This window comes from Corapipo altera, unplaced genomic scaffold (assembly GCF_003945725.1).
Source record: "Corapipo altera isolate COAL_440 unplaced genomic scaffold, ASM394572v1 45, whole genome shotgun sequence".
NCBI classification, from domain to species: domain Eukaryota; kingdom Metazoa; phylum Chordata; class Aves; order Passeriformes; family Pipridae; genus Corapipo; species Corapipo altera.
The window spans coordinates 13,478,060-13,497,518 of record NW_020884877.1 but is presented as its reverse complement, the minus strand read 5'-3'; the positions used below and the strand labels follow the sequence as shown (position 1 = coordinate 13,497,518).

General features: G+C 39.3%; 1 protein-coding gene across 8 annotated transcripts in view; it reads left to right on the top strand.

Moving 5' to 3' along the window:
- MAP3K20 (mitogen-activated protein kinase kinase kinase 20) overlaps positions 1-19,459 on the top strand; it is a 97,854-nt gene that overhangs the window by 36,287 nt on the left and 42,108 nt on the right. For all 8 annotated transcript variants that reach the window (XR_003526569.1, XR_003526570.1, XM_027636658.1 and 5 more), the window contains exons 8-11: positions 4,335-4,421; positions 7,975-8,049; positions 13,276-13,382; positions 19,067-19,202. Coding sequence is in view for 6 of the 8 variants with exons in the window: in XM_027636658.1 (XP_027492459.1) it covers positions 4,335-4,421; positions 7,975-8,049; positions 13,276-13,382; positions 19,067-19,202 (405 nt within the window). In the remaining 2 variants the exon portion in view is untranslated. The remainder of the gene's footprint in view (positions 1-4,334; positions 4,422-7,974; positions 8,050-13,275; positions 13,383-19,066; positions 19,203-19,459) is intronic.

Genomic DNA, 19,459 nt, shown 5'->3' with positions numbered 1-19,459 from the left:
AGTCTTGGAACATCATAATTTTTGGAGGAGATACAGGGCTAGAAATGAAGAACGGCAGGGGCCAGAGTTCTCTTGTTGCTGAAATTACTGACCTAGTGGGGTTATACCAGCAAGAGATGGCTTGAATATAACATTGAAGGTTGGAATCTCACTGTAAGTTTTATGACTGTCAGAGAATTAGCTAGGGGACTGAAAACAAAAAAAAAATCTGAGAAATGGTATTTTTGTCTCTTTAAATTCTTATCATTTATAAAAACAAAATTTAAAGAGTCCCTTTTCAAAGTGTAACACTTGCCAGCAGCTTTTGTGCTAGAGAGACAAATCTGCTTTTCTTCAGTTAAAGTCCTCTTAACAAAGAACAGAATCCTTTCAAATGTAAACTAGTAAGATGCTAGGAATAGATATTCCACTTGCAATATTTGTCATCTTCCCCATGGTTTTCTTTTATTTTTTTTCTGCTATTTTTCTGTCTGACACTGTTCTTTCTACAAACCAGTCTGTGATTTTAAATATTCTGCTTAAGGTGTGCGACAGCTTTTTTCCATGAAGTGTCGAAGTCTTTCTGCAACCTTATAGGTCTGAGTTGCTTCTCAACTGAAATGAATTTTCCTCTTTATGAACAATTGTATACATGTATATAGTTAAGGTTCAGATTACCTTCTGCTGCTCTTCATGGATGATTAAACAGGTCCATGTATTCTCTTTGGGATATATAGTAAATAATTTATATAAACAGGTCCATGTATTCTCTTTGGGATATATAGTGAATAATTTATAATACTGCCATGAAATGCTAAAGCTGATTGTTCCAGGAGATTTATTACAACACAAAGACAGATCTTGCACTTTCCTTCAGCCATGCTGAGATTCTCTTTTCTGATCCATTTCCAAATCCATACTCTAAACAACAGATACCAAGTGTTAAAAATGATCAACCCTGAAACTGACTCGTGCCATTGTGTGTTGCTCAAAAATTACTCCTTGCGTCTCTGCCAGATAGGAAAGTGTATGTGGAATGACAGTGTCACTCAGAAAGCTGTTCTGAAATCATGAAGACATATGCTCAGAATATGTTATTCTGGCAGAGCTGTTTGTAGTGCACCACAGTGTGTTTGTGTATCACTGTAAATGTGTTTAATCATAGAAAGCTTATACGATGTAGCTGAATTATTTTATCACTTACAAGAACAAATAAGTAAAACCATTAATTGGCTATTGGTGGCATAGAGACTGCCATTAAATGTAGCAGCTGTTCAAACATTGCTGTAGCTATGAGAACATACGTTATTTATAGAGGGAATGTTGGCCAGCTCCAGGGGTTATCCCTTACTCTCTTTGAAAAGAATTATGTGATCTTTAACTGCAGTTGGATCAATGCAGAGAAGAGTGACCTAATTTTCATGCCTAAGGGCAGCACCTCTATGAGTGCAATGCTAATGCTCATGCTGTACTTCCGCTCACTGTGGCTCCTGACCATCATCTGTGGACAGTTTCCTACCTGGAGAAAACGCTTATTTTTTTCAGTAAAGGTGTTCAGAGTGTTTCCTTTTCCTCAAATTACTCATTTGAATGTTCCCCTATCCAAATGGCACTTTGAATCTTTGTTGGTTTTGCACTGGTGTGGGGATGGGGTGGCAGTATTGTGGGGTTGGTTTTTTTCCTTTGGGTTGTTGTCACATAGTTGAGAGGATAAGAACTGAAATGCACAGCTGAGCTGACAGAAGTAAGTGTATGAGCTTTTTCTGAAGACCACGTAATTCTTATTCTCAGCTTCATGTATAGGATGACCACACATGCATTTATCTCTCCTTTCTGTTCCTCTATGCAAAGATGAGCCCAACGTCTTCAGAGGCCACAAGTTACAAACCCCTACATTAAATGACCTTCCTTTGTTTTTCATCATTGTTTCTAGCTTGGCTGTTTTTTTCTGTGAACACCTGCTGTCCATCATCACAGAGAGGTGATGTGATTGGGAAAGCAGGTGATCCTCACCATCAGGGGTGGGAGGGGATGTGAACCATGTCAGTCTCAGATTTTACACCAGAAATGGAAGATAAATTGATTTCCATGTGAAGTGAGCTGGGGAGCCAGTTCTGAAAATGAACAGAGCATACCTCGCAATAAAGAGGCTGGGGTAAGTCAGGGTAAGGTCCTTGTCTGCTGCTCAGTGAACCTGGGGAGAGGAAGAGGCAAATGGGAATGCAGAAGGTACCCATTTACTGCTTTTTAAAAGACCGGTGATGCAATGATTCACATTAGCTGATGATTCAGGGTAGCTAGTCCAAGAGATGGGATTGAAGCTCCTATAGAACTGAAAATAGAGACATGTCACTGATGGAAGGAAATACTTTATCTATACCATGGGCCTGAATATTAAAATTGCATCATTGTTAGAATGTTTTCTAAATCTGTATAAGTAAATACAAGGATTTCTAACATCCCACTTTTGGATCTTTTATTTTAATTTATTAGTAAAATGAAAGCATTAAGAAAACTTCTTCATATTGTGTCAGATTGCTGTTTTTCTCTTCATCTGTGTGCAGTCTTGAAGTGTTTTTAGCTAACACTTGGTTTAGGGAGGCAGTGATCTGTACAAGCAGTGGAAATAAACACTAAAGGTGTCACGATAAAGGAATTTGGTGCAAAATGTTCTGCACAAATGTACATGCATGAATGAGATGAGACAGCTCTTACAATTTAGTCTTCTGAAAGAAAGGTAGCACAGCAGTAGTTTTCCAGCTCAAGGCTCTTGAAGACATTTAACATGTATTTCATTATGTTCTTTACTTGGAAGATATATTTAGATACTGCTCTATCTTGTGCAAACTTGAGTTTTTCCTCTGTGATTTCATAGTACAGTCATACAGATGAGGTGGTTCTACAAGGCTGCTCAACTACATGTTTGATTTGATCCAGGGGCTTTTGTTTTAAACTGACTGCTTTGTACACTGCCTTTTTTATCTGAAGTACATGGGGCTGCTAAATTTTTTCCTCCTCTCAGAGTTAAATTTCCTTCTCTAACAGCAGAGAGGTGATCATTGGAGTTACTAATTGAGGTGCCTTATTTTTCTTCTGAAAGGAGTGAAGTGAGGCAAACAGGATAGTTGAATACGTCTACGATAACTTCCCCCATATATTTCTTATTCTTGGGAAAACTGTCCTTATTTTTCCAAGATACCCTTACCTTTACCAATCAGTCTTCTGACTCAAGCAGAATTATTCGAATAGGTCTATTGTTGGAGTGTACCTTGTTCATTTGATTAAAGGCCCAACTCTGCTTCAATGCTTTTTTTTTTTGCTTGACCTCTGTCTGCCAATATTGTTGCTTTTTTTTTTTTTCTGATTGTCTTCATGGCTGTCCACAGTCCATTTGAAATTATGTAGCTGGAATAAACCTGGGTACTAACCCAAACAGGGAGGATATAGAGAGTTGCGTAAGGATCTTAATGCATTTAGGCAAATCCTGCATAAAATATTTTGTTGTTGTTGTTCTGCTTGGTATATGAGCAGAAGAAAAAATTTGTAGATATTTGTAACGAGATACATATATGAAGGTTCAGCTTTAAAAAAAAAAAGGGACATATACAAGTGGAGGTAGAAAGTGCTATTAATTTGGTTGAATTCCAATATGTTGTCCCAGTGGCAGAAAACCAAGTTGGATTCATTGACTTGAAACCTTCTTGGTGATGCCAGGCTCTTTTCTACAGAGTAGCTTAGATTCTCAGGTACTGTTACCAAAGCACTAAGAGCATGTAAAATTAGGAGATCTTTCTATATTTAAGTACAGTACGTATATAAAATCTTGAGGAGAACAGAGTAATTTTATATATGCTATATATTGCTTAGTTTAACGTGATCACATACTTGGAGATAAACAATTACAGTTTTGATTGCAAAATTATATTTAATATTTTCATAGGCATATCATAGGAGCAAAATACATTTTGGATAATATTCACTGGTGGCAATCATATAGAAATATTTTTAAATGAAAAATTACTGCAAAGCAAAGATATGTCTAGTTGGGACTGAGAAGGAGAGGAAGAGTTCATTGTCTTCCCAAGTCTCAACTGCCAAATGTGAACTTTGTAGTGTACAAAGAAAGTAAAAAAGCAACCCAGTTTTTCATCTTGGCTTTTCTGTAGAGGAAAAAAGCAGAAACATTCAATTTAATTTAGTGAGAGGATCTTGCACACAAACACTGGTCCAAGTTCCTGCAAATGGAAACTGGTTGCCTGGTAATTGGATACAGAATAGTGCTGTATCAAGGTTTAATAATGTATTTAAAATACAAAGTACAGAAATAAAAATTCTTTTCTTTTTTTCCCTTCCAGGTTCTCTGGGAGATGCTAACAAGGGAGGTCCCCTTTAAAGGCTTGGAAGGATTACAAGTAGCTTGGCTTGTAGTGGAAAAAAACGAGGTAAGACTACGTTTCTACATTCAGGTACATAGATCAGAAAACAGTATTGGGGTTTTGCAAAAGACTTTTTCATCTTCTTCAAATTGAAAGTAAGTTCACGCGTATGGAAAGATTAGCAGTAGGAGCTAACACAAAGGGTCAAAGTGATGTTATTCCTCATGAATGGACCCTTTACATCTAATTGTTGCAGCTTCACGTCGTGATGCTGTAGATCAAAAATTGTACAAGTACTGTACTAGTTTCTCAGTCTCAATTGTAAAACCTAGGGGTTTGTTCTTAGTGATGAAAGAAGCCATTGCGTCCAAGGTAGGGGAACAGTTTAACTCCATCTCCTGCGTTTAGGACATCTTTTTACTGGCCGGGAGTTGATATATCTGTAAGAGACCTTCAGCTACTTCAACTTAACTCTCCCAGCAGGAGTCACTATAGTACAAGAAACTGCCGCTTAGATGAAAATTTCAAAAATAAAAGAAGAAAAAATAGTTTAAAAAAAAGAGAGAAATTACAGTTTTGCCACCTACGTTCAACACTACATTGAAGATGAGCTCCTCACTGGTATCGGCAAGGCTGTGGCATAGCTGCAAGCCTCCTCATGCAGAGTCTTTCCATTTCAAAAGCACTTCAGTGGTGTAAACACCGTTTGTACAGTGTCCCCAGCCTCGCTTTTCTTCTTCTCACAAATTGAGGCTTTCAGTTAGTTGGACATGTGAGCGTATATCTGAACACATAGTCCCTTGATATCAAAGACAGTAACTACATTTAAAAAACATTTAAAGTTGTGACTGTACCACACACAGACAAGCATGGAAATCCTCCACAAAGATGAAACCTCCTCTATCTAGACACAGCGGAAGCTTGGGAAACATTACAATGGCAAGGCAGTGGCTGTACAATACAGGTTTCTATTATTCTACATAAACTGTTTCTCAGAATGCTTCAGAGTTTAACAGAGGAGTTAGGTTTCCTCCTCTTAGTTTAATATTTTTTATTGGTGTTTTTTCCCCCTTTATTTTTATTTCTCTTTGAGGACTGGATTAATTCCAGTGAGTGACACTGTGATATACTGATTAGTTGGAAATGCTACACTAACAGTGTGAAGATTATGAATGTGGTCTTCTACTGCATTTATCAGAGCAGGGGGCACAAAGATACTCTTGTAGTTTCGGAAGAGCCTCATACATCGTTTTGAAGGGGTAACCATAAAGCCTTCCATCAACAGTATTTGTTTCTTGTGCCTACTACCTGCAGTTTACATCAGGGGTACAAAGTAGCATTGGGAATGTTTAAAGAGATGTAGTCACGTGCTGCAAGATGACAGAGTACAACACACATTTCTCTATAGTTTTCCAGGCCAAAGAACTGTGTAAAATACGGTATGAACAAAGTGTGGACATGACTATTTTACTCATGGCTGAAGAAACCTAAGGGGTGACATTTTCACAGCCAGCTCTTTGCCTGCCAGGTACCACTAACCTGTTGCTACCATCTTTCTTAGAGGGCTGTAGAGGCCATTGCACAGTTTTTGTTTTTTCCGGCCATGACTTGGGTAACATGTTCAGCATAAGCCTTGTAAAAGTCAGCTTGTGCTGCTTTTCTTCTTAGTTTTCTATATCCCAAAGCAAGTGTAAGGGTCAGGTTCTGCTCTCGGTTCAATCTATTGATATCAATGGGATTGCATGCTTCCAGTCCACAACAGGATTGAATCACTGTTGAGCCAGTCCTCCATTTTTTGCACTGCAAGGCTCTTGTTAAAATCAGTGTGGGACTGAGGCCAAAGCGTAATTGCATAAGGTGAAAAATCCCCTTTGCAAATCCTGAGGCCAACAAGTGATGTAGATTCTGATGATTCTGTATGGATCTCTTTTGACTCTGTATAATTTCAGTGTTATTTTATTCTAGTAGAGTTTCTGTATAATTTTTTTAAGCCAGAAATGAAAGGCATGAGAGTTCAGATTATACTAGGCATGATCTCATAATAAATGCCCCTGAGAAATATGATCTTTATTATAATATGACACTTTTGAAACCTGCTACCTCTATATTACATATTATATAGGTGACATTCTGCACAAGTGAGACAAGTGGTGATTGCAACTGATTGTCCACTGTCTGGAACAGTGAGGGTTACAGAAAATACTGCAGCAAGACTAACTAGTGTATTTTTAGGCTAATGACTCAATCAGAGATCAAGCACCAGTACAACTTGTTTATGCATTGTACAAATTTCTATGTATTTCTTGCACAGAAACCTTTGTTATTACATTATTAAGTTATAATCTTAAGTTATTACATTATTTTAATAATCAGACTTCTGCAGTGCCCTGCATCTATATCTCATGTTTCCAGTTCTCATGGTGTTCAAATGCTTGTGGAGCAGAATTTTTTAACTCTTTACTCTTGGCTGCTGTAAGGCTTTGCAGGTTATGCTGCAGCAATATGATGGTAGAGTTCGACACAACTTGCTCTGCTTTGCTTCTGAAATGGCAATAGTAGGGCAGATCAAAGGGTCCTCCTGGTAGGTTGATCTGAACAGGACTGTAATATCTGGTTCTCACCTGTTAGAGGACAAGGAACCTTTTTCCAGCTTGATCCCTCTTGAGGCGTCCATTTGGACTCATTTTCACTGAAGAACTGTTTTTTTAATCTACGTTTTTTTGTTATTTATTTAATATGAAACATCTGAAATCAGTAAACTGTGTTAGTGAGAGCAGAGGGATCTTTGGGTGTAATATTGTTGGAAGCACTTGCAGTCAACTGGAGAGTGTGTGTGTGTATGTGAGAAGGGATTTGCTTTTAGGCTTTCCAGTCTGGAGGCAGACTCTTAAGGTAAAATCCTCTAAGACTGACTGAGTGAATCTTTTCATGGCTTAAAACTCTCAGCAAATGAAACCAAACAAGCTTCAAACTAATTCTCTGTAGTCAGTGGTCCTGGCTATAACCAGCAACTCCTTGTCTTCAGTCATTAGGAAGTATTTATGAGTTCACTGTGCTCTGGGAGTGCTTTCCGAGATCTGCATGTTCTCATTAATCCTTCTGGCCACAGGCTCATGAAACATCTCTTGTGTCATGTAGAGCTTCACCTAACTCTTTTTAACTCACTTAATGTAATCTATATTTCAACCATTTGTGTGTCAAAACTGATTATAGTATTGTACAGCTAGATCATTTGTGTGGGAGAAAGGAATTAAGGCATGCTATACATTATACCTGTCTTGACAAGCATCTTAAAATAACATGCAGCAACCTCCACAAACTATTATGTTTTAGTATTAAAAGCTGTTTGTTTTTAGTTCTTCCCTGAGCTTTCTTAAGGAACTCCATTTGTGCATTTCTTACACTCCTTTCTTATAGGTCTATTAAAAATTAATTGTATGTCTTGCTAGTGTTAATAATTTTGATTTTTCTTTCTAATATGTCAATCCTCATTTTTTATATTGTGTTTTAAAGAAAGAATGTGCTTTAATTCTTTAATCGCGTTGCTATTATAGGAAGTCTCTTAGTAGCAGCTTAAAGGGAAATGCTTCCAATAACTGGTACATTCTCTTTCCATTAGAGATTAACCATTCCAAGCAGTTGTCCCAGAAGTTTTGCAGAACTGATGCAGCAATGTTGGGATGCTGATTCAAAGGTAATTTAATGTGTGTTTGATTTCTAACCCCCCAGCCTTGTTTTGCAAAGTGCATTAGTATTTCCGTGGGGAACAAGTCTGAGCTGACACCATTGATGCATGCTAAAACACATTTCTTCACAAAGATAGCTAGGGCTGGGGGTTTTAATGGGTTTATATATTTGTACGTAAATGTCTGTCTCTCACTTTTAATCAAGAGCTACTGTGCTACTGACTTACCTGACTACTAAAGGCAATGATGGGAAATATGGTAAGATGGCAAAAGTATAGCCATTTTGGAGCAAGTGGAAGAATGGTGGGGTTTATATTTTCTTTCAACAGTTAATATTTGATCTTTCTTGGATGTATGTGAGCATCATGTTATGAAATAGCTATTTCAAGGTCCAATTTTCATGCCATCCTTGTGTTGAAAACACAAATATAATTAAAGAATAAGTTAATCCGTAAAACATGGGTAGCAACAGCAGCAACACATTCTGAATTGACATTAAATCTTTCCTAATCTGTTCCCTTAGGATTTGAATGATGAGCTTTATAATGACTATACTGTAATAATATGATAATAGCAGTACTGTTTAACCATGAAAACAGAATAAAAAGTTAAAGAGCCAAACCATTGTTATTATTAATCTGCTGCTACAAGGAAGGAATTAAATAGAGTATTTAGACAGTAAAAGCTTTTGTAGGCTATGAGAGTTAGCTTCTTTAAATGGACTGTGCTACCATCCTGTTTTACATAAAACTGGCTGGAAAGAGCCTGTGGGCATACTAGCTTTATTACCAAGGATTAACATCTATTTCTTTTGCTTATGAAAATATTCGAGACAGGAAAGGATAGTTAAGCAGAGGAAATTATGCTCTTTTTCTCAAGTCAAGGCACCAGCAAGAACTTTGTTTCTTTAAACTCAGGAGAAAGCTAGCTACTACTTCAGAGAAACCAAGATCAATTCTAAGACAAGTTATAGCATTTAGGTTCTCTGAATTAGAACTTTTTATCACCAGAGAGTAGTCATAGAAGAATAATATGAGAAAGGAAATATCACTTCTTGATCTCTCTTTTTTAAGCAAGAAGTTGCTTTCCTACAAAATAGATCTGGAAGACTGAGATCCATCAACATGTGGTTTCCACATGAACAGACATTTAATTGTCATTCTCTTAATAACTCCCTGTATCCTCCCCACAGAAGGGGAGGAAAAAATGCTTTGAGTTTTTGAATCTACAAGTAGGCTGTTTAAATTCTAGGTCAGTAATTACTGAAGAGCACTTTCAATGACAACTGCTTATCTTTAATAACGGCTCCCAAGCGTCAGTATTGCTACCAAAGGCCTCAGAATAAGAATTACTGGGGCTTCTTTTCTGTAATTGTAGCACATGCTAGATCAACTCCCTCTCTGCCTTGCTTTAGCCACAAGGAGAGGGAGGGATCTTCATGTCGTAAAAGAAGGATGCTTAACCATCAGGCTGAGTGCTGCCTGCCTAAGTAATTCACCTGGGTGTGGGCTTCTGGGAACATTGTTCCCAGAGGCATCTCTGGATTGTGTGCAAAGAGTGAATCTCATGTGAGAGGGGTTTTTTTGACAGTCTGCTCTTTGCTAGTTTTTTTCATGGAGCTCTTCTTCTGTTAGGCAATTATAAATACTTTGTTCACGTGACTGAAATGGAGTAATCTCTGGTCACAATTTGGGCATGTGACTGACTTATTCAGTCACGTGTTGGGAAAAGATCACTACTTACAGCTCTCAAAATGCTTTGATAAAAGGCTGTGTGGCCTGCATGAGCCAAAAGATGGAGCACGCTCCTCTGAAATAGTGCTCTGTGTAACATTCCCTTTTTGCCAGGATTAGCTTTAGAAAATCAGATCGTTGATGCATGAACTGAAGGTCAAGCAGAGGTGAGCTCGAGGATGTCAGCTGCTCAAAGGCAGTTGCTAAGGTGCATACTTTTAGTCCACAGAAAGCATAAGGTAACTTTTGGTGGCTTAACCCTGAGAAAAGAGGGATGTGCATTTACTGTGGGGCTAAGGAGTACACTTGTAGAGCTGCTGCAAAGCAGCTGGAGTGTCAGATATGGCTCACACCATAACTTCTTCATGGGAATGGACAGAGTTATTAATGTTGCTTTGAATTCTTACGAATTTCATCATACGTGGAGAAAAATGTCTGTAGTTCATTGCTCCACATGATATTTGGAATGGTAGTCTTTATGCAGTTTAAACTGCTAGGTGAAATAAACAGCTCACATGTTAAAATTTCTAACAAACCAGTTGCTTTTGCTTGGCTACTAGATCATAGAAACAAGATTGCTCATTACTGGTGCCTTTGTTTACTGGGGTTATTTGCTTTTGAAATATAGGTGAATGATTCTTTCTCATTTCATCTATTCCTTCAGTTTATCTCCATATCAAAGATGTTTATAAATTACTGAGTATTTTAATGGAAATCAGAAACCTGGGTACAGAGAGAAAGCAAGAAATAAAAGTCATATGGATTAAATATCCTGGGTTTATGCAGACCTATTCAGTAAGAAATACTGAGTGGAAGGAAACAATGAAAACATTAGCCAGAGTTATTTCTAGAGGGGCATGTATTTTAAAGGTTTCAGTATGAGGCATCACAGATATAAAGGGAAACAGTTTTCAAAGGCGACTCATGCCTGGGTATTTTAAGAATCTCTTATAAGGACTTTCTAGAAAGTACTAAGCAGTTATCCACCAAAAATAAGACTTTTTTTTTCAAGGTTTCTCAGCTTGGGCTCCCAGTTTCACAAATCACTTCTTGCCAGTTTTAACCACTCTGTACTTAGAGAGCATTTATTAAATCTGAAATTACCCTTTCCTAGGGGCAAGAAACCACCAGCAAAACCCACCTGGCAGTGTAGGCTTGTCTTCCTGTCACCTTTGTCTCCACGGAAAGCTGGTACCTGTAAATCTGGCAGCTACAAAGCTGGCAGGGTAGCTGCTGGCTGTTCGCAGATATTGCACAGCCAGAGATGTACAAGCTTTGACAGTACTGTGGGACTCTGCAATTGTTCCAGCTCCAGTTGCACAACTCAGCAGCTCCTTTGCCTGTAATGTAGGACCCACCAAACATGTGGTGCTGCTCCTCCCAAATCACTTGGTTGGTCCTTTTGCTCACCCTTAGTAAAAGCCCTGTTCTCTGTCATTACCTCCATTCCAGTTAATGCAGACAGGCTTGACAATAGTGCTGAGTGTGCTCACTTAGTGTCAGCCCTGTCTTATACTTCCTAGGGTACTCTCAAAAAAATAGGAGCAAGCAAAACTTATGAAAGTGTTTTGTAAAATAATCCTGAACAAACTGTAAAATGTTGTAAGTAATGCAGCATGGGGATGTTTGCTCTTGGTTTTTTCCTGAAAATAGAATTAGTTTAGTTCAGGCACATTAGGCACCTTCCAGTGTGTTGGACAGGGCGTAGCAGTAGCAGTACCTCGGTGTATTGGTGGAGAGCCACCATCTCCTGTCTGGCAGCTTCGTCTCTGTTTGGGAGGTTCTTGAATCACCTCAACAGTTTGTGTCTTGTAACCGTGTGGTTACAAGAGGCGCGGCTGTAGCAGCAATAAGGGTGTGAGGGCAGTTGGAAGGTTCTTCTGCCACAAAACTGCACTGGTGTTGTCGTCCTTGTTGGTGCCAGGGATGGATTTTGTGCCTGTACCCCCGGTGCCACACACTCCCTGACTGGGGAAGTTTGGGCTCTTCCAGGGTGCGTTGAGAGGATCTACTCAGCTATGTTTGGTCCAGCAGCATTATGCATGTGGAGGGGAGGACTGCTGCCTCCTACAGCTGCCTGTAAAGGCAGGGTGACCCTGCTGGATTTCCATGTCAACAAGTGCTGGTGAGCAGGCACCTGTTGCCAGGCGTGCCCAGGTTGGTGCTCCATGGATGCTGGGTTGGGGGCCAAAATGCATAAGCACATAGGAGGCTGGGGCAGGTGTGTCTGTTGCAAAAAAAAAAGCTGTGTAGCTCATTCAACTGCCCATTGCCTGAAATCATGGAGATGGACCAAAAAATGACAGACAAAGCCTCCAGTTACGCCGAATAGTGGAGCATTACAGTGTAAGAGAGCTTGTCTTTTTTTTTTATTTTGCATTTGACACTTTTTCATGCTGTTTGACATTTAAAATAAAGAAATTGTCTTTCTTTCATAATGTGGAAATCACTTGGATCTTCCTGAGAGAGACACCTCAGCATTGTTCCTAATTGGTTTTGTGCTCCCAAATTAAAATGCACGTTTTAATTGCGGCATCTGTAATTTTAGCAGAAATGGTATAATTAAAGGCGCGATAGAGAAAGAATGTGCATCATCCTCTTATTATGTATCTACATTTTGTTTCAACCTTTTGTCTCAACCTTGTCTGGGGTCTGTCAAACAGACTAACAGAGTCAGCGCTCTTTCAAGAAACACATTTAACTCTGGCTTTTTCAGTTTTCAGTTATTATCCTACTTCATAGCTTCCCCTTGGGACTAAGGGGAAAGTAGAAAATACAGAAAAGTTTTAACTGCTCTTTGTGATTAGTGAGCACAGTGGGTGCTGGATGGAGAGCCCTGAACAGAAAGTTCAGTAAATGAGCCCAGGATAGAAGAGCACAGACACCACTGATATGAGCTTAGCTGCCAGGTGAGGCATCCTTACCTAGCCTCAATCTTCACTTCTTCCCTGGCTGCTCTGTGGTAGCTAAAGTGAGAGGTTTTTCTGAAAAGTCTCTCCTCTGCAAGAGAGGAACTGCAGCCAGAAAACCGTTTTTGATGAGCAGCTAAATAGCTTGTTCACACACTGAAGAGTTTGTGTTAGTACCTGTAAAAGGCCATCTCTCTAATTACCAGTTGCTGATGGGTCCAGCCTTCTATATTTGGCAGCATTTTCCTTCTTAGCTTGAGAAAAACTTCGGAATTGAGAATCTAGATGATTATTGATGCTACTAATGTTGTTTAATGCTGTTTTACTGGTAGGCATGAAAGACTAAGGTAAGGCTCGAGTCCTACTAGCCTATGTGACTCTTCCCAAACTGACCTTTTCTTTAATGGGAGAACAAAAAAAAAAACACAAACATTTACAAACTTGCAGTGCTCTTGTAGGATTGCTGTGTTCAGAAGGGACCATTGCAATTTCTGTTGCTTGTGGTTTTTCAGTTGAAAAATTCCTGCCCATATTTTTAGTAGTTCTATAGATGCAAATGTTCTGTTTTGTTTTGGTTTTCCTTTGTCTTCAGAAAAGGCCATCTTTCAAGCAGATCATTTCAATCCTGGAATCTATGTCAAATGACAGCAACCTTCCAGACCAGTGTAACTCATTCCTGCATAACAAGGCGGAGTGGAGGTAAGTTTCCTTCCTCACGGGATGAAATGATGTGGTTTTACCTTGAAATGGGTATGAGCGTTCTTTTCAGAAAGACATCAGACTCTGATGATGTATTGGCAGCAAATATGTGTGCTTGAGGTATTTTTAGAATGTAACTTACCTTGTTGTTTTTCAGGAATGCCCAGAATGTTGCGAAACTTGTATTAGGAGCCAATGCACTTAGCTGTACCCTCTGTTTATTATTACACTGGTTTAGGTATCATGATATTTATGGTTTTGTGATTCACATCTTAAAACCAATTATGAGTTTCCAGTCAATAGTGAGGGGGCAGAAGAACTCAGATATATGTATGACTGACGCAATTTTCGTAGGAAGTGTATAGGTGATGTTAATATTAAGACCAAAAAAAGATAAAGGGCATAAAAAGACTATTTCAAGTCAAGCATCTATTTGTCCTCACTTGTATGTGTTCTGCCATTTCTTATGCATTCTCTCCCTTGTATTGACTGTGTGTCCATGCATCCCAGCATACGCTCAGGCCAGCTTGAGCATATGATCTTAGCTATTGCTGATTGTTATTGTTACTCGTAAGTGGTGATAAATGGAGATGAGCTTTGAGAAAATTTTATTACATGACAGTTTTACAGTTAAAGTTCCAGCCTCTTTTTTGGTATGGGCCAAAACTTCAGAAACCTGTCCCCAAAGTTTATTTGTGGGTTAGAAAACTCGCTGCTTCGCAGTACAGCCTTCTGTTTGGGAAAGAAAATTGAAAGCAGATCTGCACAGGCAGAAGAGTTTTGCAGATGATCATGCCTCAGTCTATATTAAGAAGCATTGGCCCTGCGCCAGGCAAGCGGGGAGCAGAAGTACTGAAGGATTCCCAGCCTGCAGGCATCGAAGAAACCGGGACTGGGTGGAGGATGGGGAAGAGCACATGGAAATGGCGCTTGTGTCAAGACCGGCATCCCACGTTTCCTCCGCTGCCTTCCAAGGAAAGGCAAGGCGTAGAGTTTTAGTGGGACGAGTGGAAAAACTGAGCTGGCGATGGGACGCCCCCGGTCACATGGCCGGGTATAAATAGCCCGGGCCGGGTCCGGTCCTGCCCTGACTCAGCAGCGCCGGCGGCGGCACCGCGGCCCGGGACGGCCTGTGGCGGCACCGCGCCCTCTGCTGGCGGCAGCGCCGCGCTGCGCCCGCGGCCCGGCCCGCTCCCTGCCCCGCTCCCTGCCCCTCTCCCTGCCCCGCTCCCTGCCCCTTTCCCTGCCCCTCTCCTTGCCCCGCTCCCTGCCTAGAGCTCAGTCCCGCTCCCTGCCCTGCTCTCTGTCCCACGCTCTGCCCCACCGCCCGCGCTGCGGGACTCCCCCCTGGAGGGGGTCCCCCGCAGCCCTGGAGAGCAGTGTTCAGAGTGCCCTCTTACCAGTATCCGGCTCTCGAGTGTTTGCCAATGATTTTATCTGTGGCGGTGCTTTTACTGCTTTATCAGTATCCCCTCTTCCCCCCAAATCCGTGGTCTAAGACTTGGCACAAATGTTGGGTATTTCAAGGAAAAAAACTTGTTTCATATCCAAGGTTGTTTATGCAGACTCTGGGCATCATATTGTGGTTTTGATAGTAGACAGAATACAAGCAGGGTTGAAAGAAAAATATCCCCTAGTGAGGGGCTTCCTATACACCCCTACATTGTAAAAATATTTTTAAAAGAGGAGCAAGTGCTCAAATGCCCTTAGGAAAAAGCAAATACCTACTTAAATCTTGACAGTATAGCAGAATGAAAGCTGTGCTAGCTTTAGAACATAGTTCTATTCTTTTACTTAATCAGTTTATTTCTTGGGGTGTGACTCAGGTGGCCCAGGTTCTTCTTGCAAATTTTATTTTGATGCACCTAACTTCCTCAGATGGGGAATGTCTGAAAAGGTGTTAATGAAAAACCATATAGAAACAAAACGCTCTTTGGCACTCTCAAGTAACAGAAAAACTTCTTACTATGGGGACTTGTGTTAAAGATAAATTTGTCATTTTTTCTGGGATAATAAACAACTTGGAGACAAGGAAATATGAGAGAGAAAATACAAATTCCTGATGGGACATGATTTTCCTGAAAGCAAAGATGATTTCTGAATTAAACTGAAATGAAAACACAAAGTACAGAAAGAGCACAAGTTGTGTGGGGAGTTGTTTGGAAGCTGGTTAAGAGGGCTGTTCTCCAACCCAAATTCTGGTAATGGCTGCCTTCCCTGATGTGAAAACCGTGTCTGTATCAAGGCATTCATGAGTGTGAAGTCAAATTAACAGAAAGTATGCAAAAAATATGCCACCTGAAGTAGATGAAAGATGCATAAAGTGATCCCAAAGGATAAACTGAAACAGACTGTTTCTAAAAACAATTGCACCAAAGTTAACATGTTTTAACTTCTGCACTGAAAAATCTTTTCTTTTATTCGTTGCTTCTTTTTTTTCTTTCATGTTTTTTTATCCCACGGTGATTTGCAAAGAGATAGTGGAACGAGCAGTAGGGAAAGAATGAGATGTGTTATCACAAAATGGGGAATTTTAATGAAGGCTGGCTTTTAGAACCCTAGAGAAGGGTGGGCTTGGGAAAAGCAAAGGTTATGCTTGTTCCTTTGAGGGACCTCTGAATTAGTGATCCAGATACTGCACTTTCACAAGGATACTGCACTTACCAAAGCAAATCAAAGCTCAGACAAGCTGGATTACATTTTTTCCCAGTCTTAAAGAAAGGAAAGCTGAAGTTCTTTCTATATAGACGTGCACAAACTGTATCTGTAACAGCAAGTAACTTCATTGTCACTAACTGGCTCATGTGAAAACTGAGAGTGGGCTGAGTCTATACATGACTGGTGGAGTTTATAACATAAATGGCACTTTGACCTATCTATAATGTGGTTTTATTTGAAGCATTCTCTGATCCTAATTATATTAATAATGCATTTTAATCTGTTTGTTCTATAATTTCCATAAAATATTTCAGTATCATACTTCTTAAGTGTTCTGCACATTTTTATTATTTAATTGAATAGGGACGCTGTCTTATGCCTGAGTTGCACGGATCTGTATTTTTAAGTTCATATTCTGTGATGTTTTTGGAGCTCTTTCTCAAGTCACTTTTATTACAGTAGAAAAAAATTACTGTTGAAGTAATGATGTTCCAATTCAGTGAGAGATCACATTTGTCTGCAGTTAATCATATATACTAACTGCATTTCTCCTTCCATCCTCTCCTCACGAGCGGCTGTTCTAATGATTAAAATAATTTATTAATGATACTTTTATTAGTGTATCAGTAGCAATTCAAGACATATAAACAAATGCCAGTCATTGTTTTTAGTCTGTGAATGTTTATCATTATGGTTTCTAGTAATACAGTATACGTTCTTCAATGTCACAGACTGAGAATATTCTAGAGAAGCCAGTAAACTCAGAGTGCACAACTACAGAAGCAAACAAATCCACATGCCCTACCATGTGTAATGTTTCAAGCTGCTTCATTTATGGAGTAAGACTCATTAAGTGGGCAATGTACGGTAGCTTTCTCTTTAATTACACAGTTTCATTATACAGTGAAATTATTTTTCAGAATGCAACTGTTTTTGCAGACTGACCTTTTATTATAAGAGAAGTTTCTGTCTAATGAAGAGAGGTAATTACAGCACAAAATAGACTTTTGACGCATAGAAAACTATTGTTACCAGGACTTCCCTAGCTCAGAATGTTATTTTAAAAGAGAATGTAATTTACATACTTTAAAAATTATAAGTTGTGTGTAAGTAGTGGTGATGATGAGAGACACTAAGAAAAGCTGCACTTGCAATTGTCCTCAAAATGCTCTGTAGTTCCCACAGTGGATTGCATAGTATATGTTGCACCTGCTGGAAAGGGTTTATGATAGGGAAATGAATGTTTGGAGCAGAGTCACTTTCTGACCTTCTCTCTGGTGCTTTTTTGTTTTATTCCCTTATTGTCTCTTTATTAGGATTTATCACCACTTTCTACCCAGCACAGAGATCAGTCTTGACCTTTGCATGCCTAAATACGATAGAGAATTTTGCTTGAAATCTGAAGCATGATAATTAAGAGGGGCATTTGTTCTGACCACCACATCGAACAGCTCACTCAGCAAGACTCAAGTGTGATAAATGTCTTTGCCCCCAGGTGGCTGATTTTTGCAGTAGAATTAAGCATGGTGGTAGAGTTTGCAGTAGGCTTTGCTAGTTATTCCAGCTCTGAATCCTTTCACTGTACTTTGTAAGCATTGCTCTCTGACGGAGATGTCTTATTAAATTGAGAAATCTGTAGAATTTGGAATATATATATTATTTCATTTGCTTAAATAGGAAATGTTTGGGTATGCGATTTTCCCACATTGAGAGCCCAACCTCTTTTAAGTTGATCGTGGAGAAGAGCTTAATCATTCCATGCTAGGACAGGAGATTTACAGAAAGTAATAATTCCCTTTCCCTACCCCAAATAGAAATGGCAGCTAACTCTGTTAGTCCTTTTATTTTCTTTTTGAAAATGTCAGAAGGAGCATATTTTGTTTGCAGTGTGTTTATGCAGGAAAAATAATGTGAAAGTTTGAGCAGAATATTTGGCCTTGTAGAGTCCCAGTAGCTGTCTCCAGAGCTCTCTTTAGGATCTCTGTCTCCTTAGGAGCTAGCTTTTTCTAGGAGGAAAACAAAATACTGGGATTGACTCTTCCCACAACTGTTTCCGAAGACTAGTTGAAGCAATAGTCAGGACACAGGTGGCAGGCAGTGCACAGTCTCCCAGACAGGCACAGAAATGGTTCATTAAATGCAAATACAAGCTCTGATACAAATTGGAGTTTTTTCTTTGGTTATCCCGTGAGTAAAAAATGTGTCCGAATCTGGTGACAGAGTTGCTTTTCACCTTCTAGTATACACCCGTGAATTTGTGGTGCAAAGCTTGTTAAATTCTCTTCCAAGAGCGGTTCAATTCATGTGTTTAAAAGATGCTGTCCATCAGAAAGTTTGTCAAAAGAAACCACTTTGTTAAGGGAGGTACGTGCAGTGAAACCAAGTAGAGATGCTATCTGAAGCTTCTCAGAGTACTGCCTTCATTTCCTGCCTTTAATATTTTCATACCTTTGCATGTACAGTGAGAAGTGGAGAAAAGTAAACCAAATCTTTTTCACAGCTGTTCCTAACTTGAGAAGCTTGTGTTTGTAACCATTTGCAGGGCTGGGTCATATCATGGTTTGTATTCTTGTTCTTATATTTTCACCTAAAGGAACAGGAAGTTAAGAGGGAAAAACACCCCAGTACTGCTTCTGTGCCTTTGAGTGCAAGTCTGAATAGTATTTATAGCCAAGTTATAAACCCAGGCAAATGGGCTTCTTGGACTGCCCATAATGTGTTGCTAATGTTTCATGATGTTGAGGGGAAAGAAGGCATTTTCATTTTTTAAATATTGTTATTATATGGCATTTTACTCTTTTAAATGTTATTTTACTTCAACTGAAGGTATTATGGTTGTTTTCAAGTATAAACATTGCAATTTGTTCTTAAAGCTCTGAAAGACTTTGCATTTAGTAATTAAATTAACTGCTTGAGCTAGTATTGTACTTTTCAGCGTTTCAGATTTAATTAACATTCAAGTGGGAATTATGAACAATTTATATCTGTCAGGAAAAGACAAGAAGTAACAAATTGTCTCTGTGCAGATGTGAAATTGAGGCAACCTTAGAGAGACTAAAGAAACTGGAGCGTGATCTGAGCTTTAAAGAGCAGGAACTAAAGGAACGGGAGCGACGTTTGAAGATGTGGGAGCAGAAGTTAACTGAACAATCAAATACTCCTGTAAGTAGACAATAATTCAACTTTTCATCTTGTGTCAGAAAGTGTTTGAAGCTTTGTCTATGTAAATCTCAAAACACACCAAGGAAGTAGTGCTCCAGTTGTCTGTAGTTGGTTCTTTGGGCCAATTAAAGTCCATTTATTACATTACTCCAAATAACAATACTTTTTAAAAAATTCATCAATATATTAGATACCAGGTGTTACTGATAGTTTATACTGGGGCATGGGCACTTTAAGTAGTGTCCTGTTGGTTCATT